Source organism: Rhizophagus irregularis, chromosome 12, assembly GCF_026210795.1.
Source record: "Rhizophagus irregularis chromosome 12, complete sequence".
In the NCBI taxonomy this organism is placed as follows: Eukaryota; Fungi; Glomeromycota; class Glomeromycetes; order Glomerales; family Glomeraceae; genus Rhizophagus; species Rhizophagus irregularis.
In genome coordinates, this window is record NC_089440.1 from 622,912 (window position 1) to 637,443 (window position 14,532).

General features: G+C 24.2%; 3 protein-coding genes across 3 annotated transcripts; 1 reads left to right on the forward strand and 2 right to left on the reverse strand.

The window, feature by feature from the left end:
* Nucleotides 1-1,235: 1,235 nt before the first annotated feature.
* OCT59_003711 (uncharacterized protein) lies at nt 1,236-3,267 on the forward strand (the record flags this gene model as incomplete). Its single annotated transcript, XM_066147825.1, has 4 exons — nt 1,236-1,269; nt 1,340-1,548; nt 1,782-2,085; nt 2,228-3,267. The coding sequence occupies 4 exons, from the start codon at nt 1,236-1,238 to the stop codon at nt 3,265-3,267; spliced, it is 1,587 nt and encodes a 528-aa protein (XP_065996490.1).
* Nucleotides 3,268-8,789: 5,522 nt separating this feature from the next.
* On the reverse strand, nt 8,790-10,418 carry OCT59_003712 (uncharacterized protein; the record flags this gene model as incomplete). Its single annotated transcript, XM_066147827.1, has 6 exons — nt 8,790-8,803; nt 8,877-8,921; nt 8,989-9,261; nt 9,736-9,850; nt 9,915-10,069; nt 10,265-10,418. The coding sequence occupies 6 exons, from the start codon at nt 10,416-10,418 to the stop codon at nt 8,790-8,792; spliced, it is 756 nt and encodes a 251-aa protein (XP_065996491.1).
* A 603-nt stretch (nt 10,419-11,021) lies between these two features.
* On the reverse strand, nt 11,022-11,255 carry OCT59_003713 (uncharacterized protein; the record flags this gene model as incomplete). Its single annotated transcript, XM_066147828.1, has 1 exon — nt 11,022-11,255. One exon carries the CDS (start codon nt 11,253-11,255, stop codon nt 11,022-11,024), a length of 234 nt encoding a protein of 77 aa, XP_065996492.1.
* Between the last annotated feature and the right edge of the window lie 3,277 nt (nt 11,256-14,532).

A 14,532-nucleotide genomic window follows, 5' to 3' on the forward strand; every position in this document is an offset into this window, starting at 1 on the left:
ATAATTTCTTGTTCACATTCATATAGTCTACAAAATAGTGATGTTAGGGGTGTATGGCCATGATCTACCAGTCCAGTTGATTCTGAAAATAAAATAATTTATTAGAAAAAAAAAATTTACAGAAATTATTAACTGAATATGAAAATTGCTAACATGCATGATATTAAATAAACTTGGTTAATTCATCAAATGTCTCATAACCATATTTATTGCTTATCGAACACAGACCACCAAAATTCTCACGATAAATATACCTATTTCCTTACTTAATATAAAAGTAGATTTTTTTACACCATCAGGATAATTTTCCTGAAATTTTCCCCATAATTCTTGCTTCGTATTTGGAGGTAATGAACCGGTTCTTGTGTTAATTGTAAATAAGCATGATATTAAGTCATTTCAAAATTAAAAAAAAACTTGAAAGTTTGGAAAATTTTAATAAAATTTTATCACTTAAAATATTATCCTGTGTTACGCTCAATATCTTATCAAGATAAACAATATATCATCTGGTATACATGTTGTATATATAAGTTACTCAAAAACGCGTACATTACTCATTTTTTCTTTATCAGATGAATGTTAAATTACAATAATTTTGATTCTATTTCTACAATGCAAGCATATTTATTTATAATTATTTTTTTCATTCTTACATGGATCGTGTATACTGAGCATGTGTCAAAAAATAATATATTTGGTTCTTATATCATACATTAAATAACATCATGATATTAATTTTTTCACTAGATTAATATAAAAAAAATGTTATATTACGATTCTATTTATGCAATATGAGTCATATTTATTTATTCTTACATAGATCGCATCATATGTTAAATACATGATGATACTTATTTTTTCACTAGTTTGTTTTAGATTAATATGAAAAAATGTTATATTATGATTTTATTTATGCAATGTGAGTCACATTTATTTATTCTTACATTGATCGCATATAAAGTTTATAATCTTTTGTAATAACGGGTTGGACTGACAAAAGTTGAGTATTTATTAGTGCTTTTTTTCATGTCAATGAGTCATATGATTTTTTATATTTAAAATCCCTAATTTTTTAACTTTGCTTCTTTTTTTTTTCTAATACTGCTTTGCTTTTTACAAATATTGTTACTTTATACAATTAACTTTGCTTTTTTTTCCTAATACCATTTTGTTTTTACAAATATTTTTACTTTACAAGTACATATTATTTTGTAAGTTGACTTTAATAAATCATGAATGTAACTGAAAATTATATTGGATATGATGGTAAGAAATTCTAAATCTTTAACAAAGAGTTCATTCAGCTTCTAACTAACCAATTAACTACTATTATTAGCTCTTGTTTCTTACTTAGAATCAAAAAATCCAAGTTACCGTGGATTTTTGAATCTTAACCGAAATATCATTATTTCTTCACTAAATTCACTAACTAACTCTTCATTAACATTGGATAAATGGCAAAGCTTTGACATTACCTGGTACAAACGCTATTTATATGTAGCTAAATTATTAGAACCAGATATTTTTGTTACAATAGAGAATAAGGTGCGTTTTTTTTTATTTTGCAAAGTGTGGGTAACTCCTAAAACTTATAATAAGTCACTTAAGTGAGAATTACTGGATTTGTTCGTTTGGTAACCAGCCCAAGCTCTCAATTCAGGCACCCTAACTTTGTTGTTTAGTAAAGTCTGCTTGTTCTGGAGGAGGAACTGGCTATGTACCTTCTTTACTACTAAATAAAAAATTTGTGCACTATTAACAATCTCTTATTATTACAGATAAAAACAGAACATTTACAACGTATAAAAGAATTACAAATATACTGGCAAGAAATTATTAAAGAATGTGATCCAGCTTTACCTAAAAAGAAACAAGATATTAAGGAAAGTGATAAGAATTTAACACTTGCTGAAATTTCTCAACCAGATACATCACTTCCAAAAAAGACAAGTAAAGATTCTATTAAAAATCTTTCCAAAACTTTACAATCAGATTTACAAGAAGTTATTAAAGAATATGAAAAGGAAAATTTAATACTTGTTAAAACTTCACAACCAGATATATTACTTTCAAAAAAAAACAGTTAAGATTGAAAATCTTTCTGAAACTTCACAATCAGTTTTAACTAAAAAAAAGTTTCATTTTACTGACATTTGTTATGATATACTTCATGAACTTAAAAACAAATCTAATGCTAATTTATTCTATAAATATGTTGAAAAAGGTGTTAAAAATAAGGTTATAAAAAATCCAATGGATTTATTTACTATAAATTTAAAATTAAAAAATAATCAATACACAAGTTTAGAAGAATTTGAAAAGGATATTCGTTTAATATTTTGTAATTGTTATACATATAATGATGATGAAAGTGAAGTATATAGTTCAGGTAAAGCATTAGAATGTATTTTTAATAAAAAATGGAATGAAAAGCTTATTCTTCAAGGTAATAAACAAACAAGAGAACTAAAAAGAGTAAGAGATAATGATACTGAAGATACTGATAGATCCTGGAAGAAACAAATTCAAATTTTAGAACAAAATAAGAATAATTTAATGTATAGACAGGTTGTTGATGATGCACTTCTTATTGCTTCAGCATATGAAAATCTTGTTATAGGTAATATTATACCTTTTATTGAAATTCTAAAAACTTTTCTATTAACAAGATCAAAAATGTCTTTATCTTTGGCAAATGAATCTATGCTTCAAGCAATTGTTGAAAATCTTCTGCCATTAAAATATCGCATTCCAGAACTTTCATTAGTAATGGATGGCAAAAAATCAAAAGGATCAGGTCGCTTTGGTTATTCAGATATTTTTGTTTTAAAAGGAATAGGAGATAATTATATTAGTATAGAATTAAAATATATTTCATTGGTTGGTCTGATAAAAAATCATAAAGTTGAATTTGGTGCAAATGAATTAGAAAATTTAGATAAAATCCTTGAAAAAGAAAATGAAGAAATTTTATTAAAAAGAACATATACATATTGGTCAAAAGAATTAAGAAAAACTAATCAGACAACTATAGGTGAAATATTAAATGATGGTATAAGTCAATTGAAATCATATATGAATACAATTTCAAAAGGAAAAGTTGCTAATTATTCTAGTTCAGGAGTATTTGATAAACGTATTGAAATAATTAAATCAAATCCTAATAAATTAAAAGGATTTGTTATTTTAGTAATTGGCTTTCGATGTATTTTATGGAAACCTATTGAAGAAGTATTAGTCAATTATAATTATAACAAAATTTAATGAATTTTTACCTAAATTACATTTTTATTATTTTTATCTTTTAATTTTTAATATTTAGTATTGTAAATTGTTAAAGCTCACTGGTGATGATAGTTACTATACCAGCATTATGATGTATTTTCGACCAGAATTAAAAACCTAATAGAATACTGGCCGGCATTACATCATAATTTCACCATTTGTGACCATACCACCAGTGATGTTTAGCAATACCCTTTAGTACTGTATTTTTCTATCTTATTAGATTATCTATAACATTTTTTAAAATAATCTATAATATTTGCTATACTAATATAAATTTAATATCATATAATAAAAGTTATGAATAAATATATATATAACATCCTGTTATATATCTTATTGGTAATACCCTTATAAAATAAAATAATTAATAAATTCAATATATAAATAGAATTTAGATATACTGTATATAAAACAAGTTATAATTTAACTTTACTAATAGAAAAAAGTAAATTTAATCAAAATCAATTTGCAATTAATTCAACTATTTTTTTAAAATTATGGTTAATTTTTATGTTGTTGTCATTGCTCATATTCTGGATATCTTAATCATTTACAGTCGTACACACATAATCATAATTGATCAGCAGTAATTCTGGTCATAATTTTGGCCAGAATTAAAACACCGGAATGTTGATCATTTCCTTTTTTGTGATCTTAAATCTGAGATATACAAGTTACGAAGGTCTTTTTTTTTGAAGTAATCTAAATAATTAAAAAAAAGAATACAATAGAACAGATTCTATTTTTTTTAATAATATATATATAATTATCTAGGTTTTTTTATTAAAAAACCAAAGGCATAATTGTTTGAGAACTAAGATTTTTTTTTTCATCATAAATTTAAAATTGATCAAAATCTGAATAACAAAAATATAATAAAAAATAGAATAAAGTTCAATTTTACTTCGCATAAGTTAAACTAACCGAGTAATAATTTTTTAGTACTTGGATTTATATTGATTTACTAAACTAAAAAAAGAAATTAACTTCCTTTTTAAAAAAAAATTAGTAGTAATCCAGAAATAGCCATTTGATTTAACATAATACATTACTTTTTGATTATTTATGTAAATAAATTTATTTTTCTTCATAAATTTAACACCTAAATAAAAATTATTTTTTGTAACATTATTATAATTCCAATTTAACTAACCAAAAAAAGAAATGAATTATCAGAATTAGTAATCCATGATTGGCATATAACTACTTTAATCATAATTTGGTAGAAAAATTTATTATATAATTTTTTTTGCAAACAAATAAAAGATAGAGATTAGAAATAATTGACTATAAAATTTCTTGCCACATTTAAATCGTAAATATTAATTTGACATTTCTTAATACAATGTATAGTTATTTATTAGTATTATTTATAACAATAAATATCCAATTATTCTAATTACTTCACATTAAACAGTTTAGAAACGCCCCATCAGGGACTAAGGTAACTTGTGACTAAATAAAAATTATTCTTGGTTTTGAAACAAAAAAACAAAAAGCAAAAACAATTCGATTAAAAAGAAATATATTTTTTGGTTGTTTGAACCAAAAAAAAATAAAATAAAATAAAAAGCAAAGATTAAAAAAAAAATTTATTTTCAGTATTGAACTAAAAAACTGAAAATAAAAAAAAATCGATTAAAAATAATTTTTCAGTTTGACTGAAAAAATAAAAAAAAAAGGATTAAAAAAAAAATTTATTTTCAGAATTGAACTAAAAAAACCTAAAATAAAAAAATAATTAAAAAAAATAAAAAGTAAAAAAAATTTTATTCAGGTTGAAAAAAGAGGTGAAGAATATAAAAATATAAAAATTTCAAAAAAAAGAACAGTTTATAAGAACCAGTAAAAAAAAGGTATTTAAAAAAAAAATATAAAGATAAATCGGATATCTTCAGCGATCTGCTGCGGCTGATCGCATCGTACTGTAAGATCAGACGGATGTGTTTTAAATTGTTTTTATTTTTTTCAAGTCCTTTCACTAAAATGCGCTATTTCCTAATTATTATTTTTTCTTACTATTTTATTGTATAGTTGAAAAAGTTTTTAATACTAAAACACATACTTGAACCATTTTTATTGTAATAAATAGATTGGGATATCACATCTGCCCAGTAAATAGTTTTTGTATAAATTTGTTCCAAATGGGCTCATCCATATATAATTGGCGCTAGATTGGCTTAAATTTGGATTATTTTTTGCATAAATTTGAGCTAATTTCGAGCCAATGAGCCCGTTTGGCATAAATTTATACAAAAACTATTTACTGGGCTGATCTTACGTGATGTTATTTTTACCTTTAAAATTTCCAATCAAAATGTATGTATAACCATAATATTTTATGGAGGTAATCTAAATATAGAGATATAAGGTATAATGTGAAATTGAGTGTAAAGTTATTTGTTGCTGAAAAAAAAATTTCAACTGCAATGTAATTATATAAATCAAATTCGTAGTTATGGATTTACAGTATACTTCTTTTATAGTAACTTTCTGTTTGGAATTTCTCTTTCCTGATAAAAAGAAAAGTAAAAGGTGGGTTCTTGAATTTCAACCTATTCTATTTTGTGAAATATTAATTTTAAATCATTTCTGGAAAGAATCTTACCCTAATCTAAAAAAACTTTAGATAGACGTTCAAAATTCAATTAATCTTGGAATATTTATAAGTGGATTGAATATATTAAAATGTGTCTGTACTATTATAAATTCTTAAATATTTACACTTATTAAATTCATTTTCAATTTTTGAATTAATTAAAGCTTTCGTTTAAAATTACCAAATGAAGTAGAAATAGTAGAAATATTTATGATACATAATACAAATTATAAATTATATTTATTTAATATATACGAGGCATTAGAGGCATTCGAGGTAACCAAATTTTTTGATGAATTAAATTAAAAATGAAATCTAAATTTAATTAATTCAAAAATAGTAATTAATTTTCGATTTTTTCTACATTGTCAGATATGGAATGATATCAAAAGAGTGCATTCCAAAAAAGATTGAAATTATGCATGAAGATTGAATAAATAAGGCGGAAGCCTATGCTGGATCAAAATTATATTGTTATGAATGATATGATGTTGGCCTTACAATAACATACAATTACGAGTATCATATTATTTTGACTTGGTTAACTTGATCAATAAATTGATCTAATGACTTTTATTTTTTTTTCTCACAATTTAACGAATTTTTTTTTTTACAAAGATGTTTGGCATGCTATTGAGATGAACAATTATTAGCTCACGAAAATTATCAACTAAAACCTTAAACCAGTGGTATTTATTGAATTTTCTCTCTGTAATTCTGAAATCTTTAAAAAACAAAGCCCAAGGAATAAGAATAAACTAAAGAGTGAAATCTTTGACGTTAAGAATGATGTTGTTCGAAACAAAATAAAATGTTTAGTAAATTAAAAAAATGAAATTGGAATGTTCGTAACAATATTAACAAACTAAAAAACGAAATTTCTGACGTTGAGAAGAGTATTCAGAGTAAAATTGGAGATGTCAAGAATATTCACGGTGAGGTCCAGAATTTTTGCAGTGAGATTCGTGGTGAGATTTCTATGTTCATGAAAGTATTCGAAACAAAATGGCCAATCAGAAACTTCAAGTGTTTAGGTATTTCATGGATGGGAGTAACAGGTATTTATTTAAAATTATATTTCTTTTATTTCAGTATCTAAATTAGTAACTTGTTGAATTTTGTGACCAGGTATCTCTGGGCTCTCTGGAATCTCAGTAGTTTCAATGAGTAAGATTTGCCATTTCTCCTCATATTACAAAAAAATATTATCAATTAACATATTTATTTTACAATTTATCGCATGAAGCCATCAGATTGAAAAATTGAATATTCAAAATGAGTAAATCTTCCTTATATTACAAAAAGATATTATCAATTAACATATATTTATTATACAGTTTATCATAATGCGACGATTTACTGAAAAGATAACAGTGTAATCTTGTATTTTATGTAACTATACATATTACACTGTTACAGCTATTATTACTCAACTATAAATGATTTTAATGTAACAATGGATATTTGCTATAAATAAATATAATTATTTTCATTGCTTGTTAATATTGACAGTATCCGACATTGAATAAATAATGCATTGCTACTGGCCAACCATGATCCTTTCATCATTTGTGCTACAATATAAAGTCTGTGCAACAGAACAAGTTTATCACATACACTTACTGTTGCCGCTCAAATTCGAAAAAATACTAGGTATTTTTTATTTTTTTTTCACAATTTTTTTTTTCCACATGTATCACAAAAAATATTTCAACAGGATTAATTTATTATACGCTTTTAAATATTTTATTTTATATATTGAAATTTACTACAACTTATAATAAGGGGAAACAACAAAAAAAATATTACAATAAAAAATGAATAAAAAAAATAGTAGCAAAAAAAATCTTTTTTAATATAACTAGGACGGTCCGGAGCGTGATCAGAGGTCATTTGTGTAACATTTACTTGTTTGTTTTGACGTCAATATGTTCCAATCAGAAATGATACGGCGTGCACAAATGGAAAGACTAACCGAAAAATAAGAAAAATACTAATAATTTTTCGGTTTTGAACTGAAAAAGAAGAATAGAAAAAAGATTACAAAAAATAGGTATTGAGCTAAAAAACTAAAAATAAAAAAAAATTAAATTTTTACTTCGATTTAAAAAAAAAAGGAACCAAAAAAATAAGAATATTAAAATAAGTATTTTAGTTATAATAACTAGAAAAAGAAATAGATCATCTCGTACCTGCGGATTTTTCCGACCTCTTGATTTCAATCATTAGCATTTTAAATTTTTTGCATTTTATATCATTTTATTCTATAGCTTTTTTATATACTACATTTTTCCAACTTTTTATTTATTTTTTATTTTTTTTTAAAAAAAAGCCTTGCTTTGATAATTTACAATCTGAATAAATAATAAAAAAAAATTAACCTTTTTTTATCCTTTTCAATTTATTCATCTCTTGTAGATAAATAAATCATGTAAATATCTTTCTATAGATAGTTTTTTTAGTAAATAAATTTTAATAAATTTAAAGGTAATTTTAATTAATAAATAGTAATAATACGAAAACTTTTTTTTAATAGGTAAATACAGTATAAAAAATTCTTTGAAAGTAAATATGAAATTTTTAATACAAAGATATTTTTTTTAGTAAGTAATATAAAGGTTTTTTAACAAATAAATGTGAAGATTATTTTTTTTTTTAACAATCATTTTTTTCCTTGAAGGTTGGGATCTGGACCGGACTGGGCAGGATTTCAAAAAATAGACTTTGTACAGGACTCCACTCTTAGACTCTAGAACATTAAATTAGGAAATTTATATCGATTGTTAAATTTAAATCATAAAAAATTTCTTCAACCTCTCACCAAGTAAAAAAATACAAATAAAATTAAATAATTACATAATAAACATAGTAGATATGATATCTTTAAAGTAGTTTGAGCTTAATTACTTTCATCTATAATAAAATAAATATTTCAATTTAGTTAAAATCTAATAGATCAAAAAAATCACATGTAAAGAGTAATTACCTTTAGAATTAATATCAAGTTTAGTAAAATCCATTTTTAAAGAATCTATAAATATTAGTTGTTAGCATCATAAAAAAATTCAAATCATTATAGAAAACTATATGTGTTTTACCTGAATATTCTAAATCATTTTTGTCTGCATTTGTAGGTTCTAGAAGATTTTTAAAATCTAAAAGTCTGCTTGTGTAAACTGCTTGAGGATGTGTCATATATGAGAGAGCACTAGTAGAAGATGTTGGTGATTGAACTGTTGTGGATGACGGCTTTTCATTAATTTCATTTGCTTCATTAATTTGTTTATCAATTTCAGAATCTTCCTTCCAATTTGCAAAAATGTCAGTAAATAACTTTTGTAATTCATCTGCTTTAGGTCGTTTTAAAGGGTCTGCATCCCAACATCGATTAATTATGTCAAAAATTAATTGAGGAATTTTATAATTAGACTTTGGCCTTAACCCCTGACAAATTTTCATTGCTAAGAATTCATCATGAGCTATATCACAATAAGGAGGGAAACCTGTACAAATTTCATATGCAATGATTCCAAATCCATAAATATCACTTTTTTGAGTATATTCTTTTCCTCTTAAAACTTCTGGAGCCATATAAGGTAGTACTCCATATATTTTCTTATTATTACTCTGAGAATGTTCTATATTAGCTGGTTGACATAATCCTAAATCAGTAATATAAGCATAATCACCAAAATCACTTAATATATTCCCACAATGAAAATCATGATGAATTAATCCTTTATTATGAATATCTACAAGACCATATGTAATAAAACATAAATTATACAACTTTTGCTTCCAATTATGTGAAATGAAGTTATTATCTAAATGTTGTCTTAAGCTACCACTTTTTAAATTCATCACCATCGTAAAATTATTTGTTTTTGGATCTTTGGTAATGCCAAAACAACGAACTACCCAGCCATATGTAGATTCACATACTAAAATATTTGATTCAATCTTAAAAGAAATTATAGTTAAACATTTATAAAGGCTAATTAAGATTTATAAGAAAATATCTTACTTCTTTGAAAAAATCTGCTGTAATATCTTGTGAGTTATGTAAGCACTTTAAAGTAACTTTTGTTTCACCTTTTCTTTCCAATTGACCGTTATTATTTCTCCCCCAAGGACCATCTTTCCAAACTGCTTTAAATGTAGTTCCAAATCCCCCTTCTGCTAAATATTCAACATCTTTAAATTTATCATATTCAATCCACTCTATGGTTTGATCAAAATTTCTAGCATTTAATTGTGCTTTTTGAATAAATTCATCAACGTCATGATTTACACTTGTCCAATTTTTGAAATTTTGTTTAAAATATTGTGATTTACATGACTGACAATAACAATCACCAGTATTAAGCCGCTTACATTCATCACACAAACCATTTTTTTTATAACGTTCTTTTAATTCCTTGTCTGTTATTAGTTTATCAATTAACGATTCTTGCTCTTCAGTCAATTTCCGATAGTTGAAGTCTTTTATTTGTTCAAATACATCATCACTTAATTTAATTTCATCCATTTTAATAAACAATTTTTTAAACAAAAATATGTTATTAATTCGTATGTAAAAATTATTAAAAAATATTAACTGATAAAGAAAAAAAAAATGAAAAAAAAGTTATTTTATGTTGCAATGATTTTAAGATCGGCAACAACATTATTAAAAAAAGACTAGTTAAAATACACAGAGGAAGCACAATAATCTTGATCGGCAATTAAAGCGGTTTTACACCCCATTCGCCTGATCGGCAAAGGATATAACCTTATCCATCGCGTCTCAAATGCATAGGTTATATCCTCTACGGAAACCATGGTTTTTATTGGCCAATATTAAGCAGAGATCATGTGACCTTATAAGCGCGGACATTTTTGTCCTCATAATTTGAGGACATTTCTGTCCTTGTAACTTGAGGACAATTTTATCCTCGTAATTAAGGACATTGTTGTTCTTGTAAATTGAGTATATTTTGTCCTTGCAACTTTAAGGACATTTTTGTCCTCGCAACTATGAGGACATGATTTTTGTCCAACTATAAGGACACTTTTGTCCTCATATTTAAGAACATTTCTGTCCTTGTAACTTGAGGACAATTTTGTCCTTGCAATTGAGGATATTTTGTCCTTATAATTGAGGACATTTTTGTTCTTGTAATTGAGAACATTTTTGTCCTTGTAATTGAGGACATTTCTGTCCTTGTATTGAGAAGACATTTTTGTCCTTATAATTTGAGGACATTTTTGTCCTTGTAATTAAGGACATTGTTATCCTCATAATTTGAGGACATTTCTGTTCTTGTAATTTGAGGACAATTTTGTCCTTGTAATTGAAGACATTTTTGTCCTTAATTGAGGACATTTCTGTCCTCGTAATTTGAGGATATTTCTGTTCTTGTAATTTGAGGACATTTTTGTTTTTGTAATTGAGAATATTTTTGTCCTTGTAATTGAGGACATTTCTGTCCTTGTAATTGAGGACATTATTGTTCTTGTAATTTGAGGACATTTTTGTCCTTGCAATTGAGGACATTTTTGTCCTCATAATTTGAGGACATTTTTGCCCTTGTAATTAAGGACATTGTTATCCTCATAATTTGAGAACATTTCTGTTCTTGTAATTGTAGACATTTTTGTTCTTGTAATTTGAGGACAATTTTGTCCTTGTAATTGAAGACATTTTTGTCCTTAATTGAGGACATTTCTGTCCTCGTAATTTGAGGACATTTCTGTCCTTGTAATTGAGGACATTTCTGTTCTTATAATTTGAGGACATTTTTGTCCTTGCAATTGAGGACATTTTTGTCCTTGTAATTAAGGACATTATTATCCTCATAATTTGAGAACATTTCTGTTCTTGTAATTGTAGACATTTTTGTTCTTGTAATTTGAGGACAATTTTGTCCTTGTAATTGAAGACATTTTTGTCCTTAATTGAGGACATTTCTGTTCTTATAATTTGAGGACATTTTTGTCCTTGCAATTGAGGACATTTTTGTCCTCATAATTTGAGGACATTTTTGTCCTTGTAATTAAGGACATTATTATCATAATTTGAGAACATTTCTGTTCTTGTAATTGTAGACATTTTTCCTTCGTTGTAATTGAGGACATTTTTGTTCTTGTAATTTAGGATATTTTTGTCCTCATATTTTGAGGACATTATTATCCTCATAATTTGAGGATATTTTTATTCTCATAATTTTAAGGACATTTTGTTCTCAAAATCTTTACATTTTTATCTTTATAAATTTGAGGATATTGTTATTCTCACAATTTGAGAATATTTTTGTTCTCATAATTTAAGGACATTTTTGTTCTTGTAATTTGAGGACATTTTGTTTTTGTAATTTTGTTCACATAATTTGAAGACTCATAATTTAAGGACATTTTTGTCCTCATAATTTGAGAATATTGTTATTCTTGTAATTTTGAGGAAAACAATTTTATCTTCATAATTTTGAGAATATTTTTGTTCTCATAATTTTGAGGATATTTTATCCTTATTTTAGTCTTTGTAATTTTGAGAACATTGTCATTCTCATAACTTGAGGTTATTTTTGTTCTTATAATTTTAAGGCCATTTTGTTCTCATAACTTGAAGGCATTTTTGCCTTGTAACTTGAAAACATTTTTCCACTTAAATATTTGAGATTAGTTTTATCTATATGTTCTAGCTATCTAAATTAGGCAACAGTTTTTATCCACTAACTCATTGTATGTCTAATGGATGCTTTTACTAATTTTATTAGAAGTTATTTTAACATTACATAATACATATTGTATTGAAAAATAAAATTTATAAAAAATAAAAATAATTTTTAAAATTAATAAATTGATATATTCCATTAATTATTACATTTTGCTAATTTAATATAATTTTTTTTAATATAGTATGATGTATTGCATTATTTTAATCAATATATTAGACTAGCTATTGAACTGCTAGATCAAAAGTTATTCACAAAATATGTTTTTATCAAGATCAATTAGGGTCAAGTGAATCGATTCATATAGAATAATAAATTCTATCCAGAATTATATTAACTACAACTCTACAAGTGTCTAAAAATGGAAAATAGATAACATTACAGTACTATGGTTTTAACTTCCTGAGTTCCCTTCTTCCTTAGAAAATGATTTAATTTCTGGCCATTCTCTTGCAATATTTTAATTAATATATTATATATTATTAGAAGTTACTTTAACATTACACTATATATATTGTATTAAAATAAAAATTTATAAAATAAAATAATTTATATATATATTACCGTATAACGGGGGCCACAGTACCCTGGGTATGATACAGATTTCAGAGGTTTTGACCTTATACTTCCCACCATTTTGTGAGTTTTTATTATTAGTAGATATGTATAAAACTTATATAATAATTGGATATTTATTATGAGTAATACCTAGGTATTTATTAAATTATTTTAAATAATAAAATCGGTAGAAAATGGGAGTTCTTTTTTGTAGGGTACTGTGCATAGGGAGGGTACTGTGGCCTGCAAAATATGGTACATATTATTAGAAGTTACTTTAACATTACACTATATATATTGTATTAAAAATAAAAATTTATAAAATAAAATAATTTATATATATATTACATATTATTGGAAGTTACTTTAACATTACACTATATTATATTAAAAATAAAAATTTATAAAATAAATAATTTATATATGTTACATATTATTAAAAATTACTTTAACATTATATAATATTGATATATGGGGATAAGCACAGCAAAACAAGGGGATAGCCTCAAAAAAAAATTTTTTAAGTTTATATGATAATTATGCTCCAATTTATCCAAAAATTACAGTTGTAATGAAATCTCAAAAAAAAATTTTTAGATCCTATCCCCTTGTTTTGCTGTGCGTATCCCCATATATTGTATTAAAAATTTACAAAAATAAATAATTTATACTTAAAGAAAGCAATATCTTTTATTTACAAAAAAATTTATATGAAACTAAAATCAATAATTTTATTAATCATTATTATATTTTGTTAATTTTAATATAATTTTTTTTAATATTTTAATTAAGGATTTATTTTTTATTGCATCTGTATTATGTTGCACTCCTATAATATATTAAATATAAAAGTCAAAAATGACATTCTAAATCCTTTTTAATATATTAAGAAAACTTGTAGAGCAGTCAAAAATATACATAATATAAGATTTCTTATAATATATAGTAATTGCATAAAGTCTCATGCTAGGATTTTTGAAAAATAGAAAATTTTAATAAAGTGTCAGTAATCAAAATGATCAATATAATTAATATATAAAAATTACCAAAAAAAGAAGATGCGATATATCGCAAGTGCAAAAAAAACATATTCCTTTATTAATGCAATATATATTATTAGAAGTTACTTTAATATTATATTGTATAAATTGTAAAAATAAAGACTTATGAAAATAATTTTAATTAATATATATTACATATTATTAGAATTTAATTTAATATTATATAATATATATTGCATTAAAAATTTATAAAAATACAAATAATTTTTAAATCAATAATTTTATTTTTAATAAATTATACTCAAAGAGAGCAATATTTTTTATTTAAAGAAAAATTTACATGAAACTAAAATCAATAATTTTATTAATT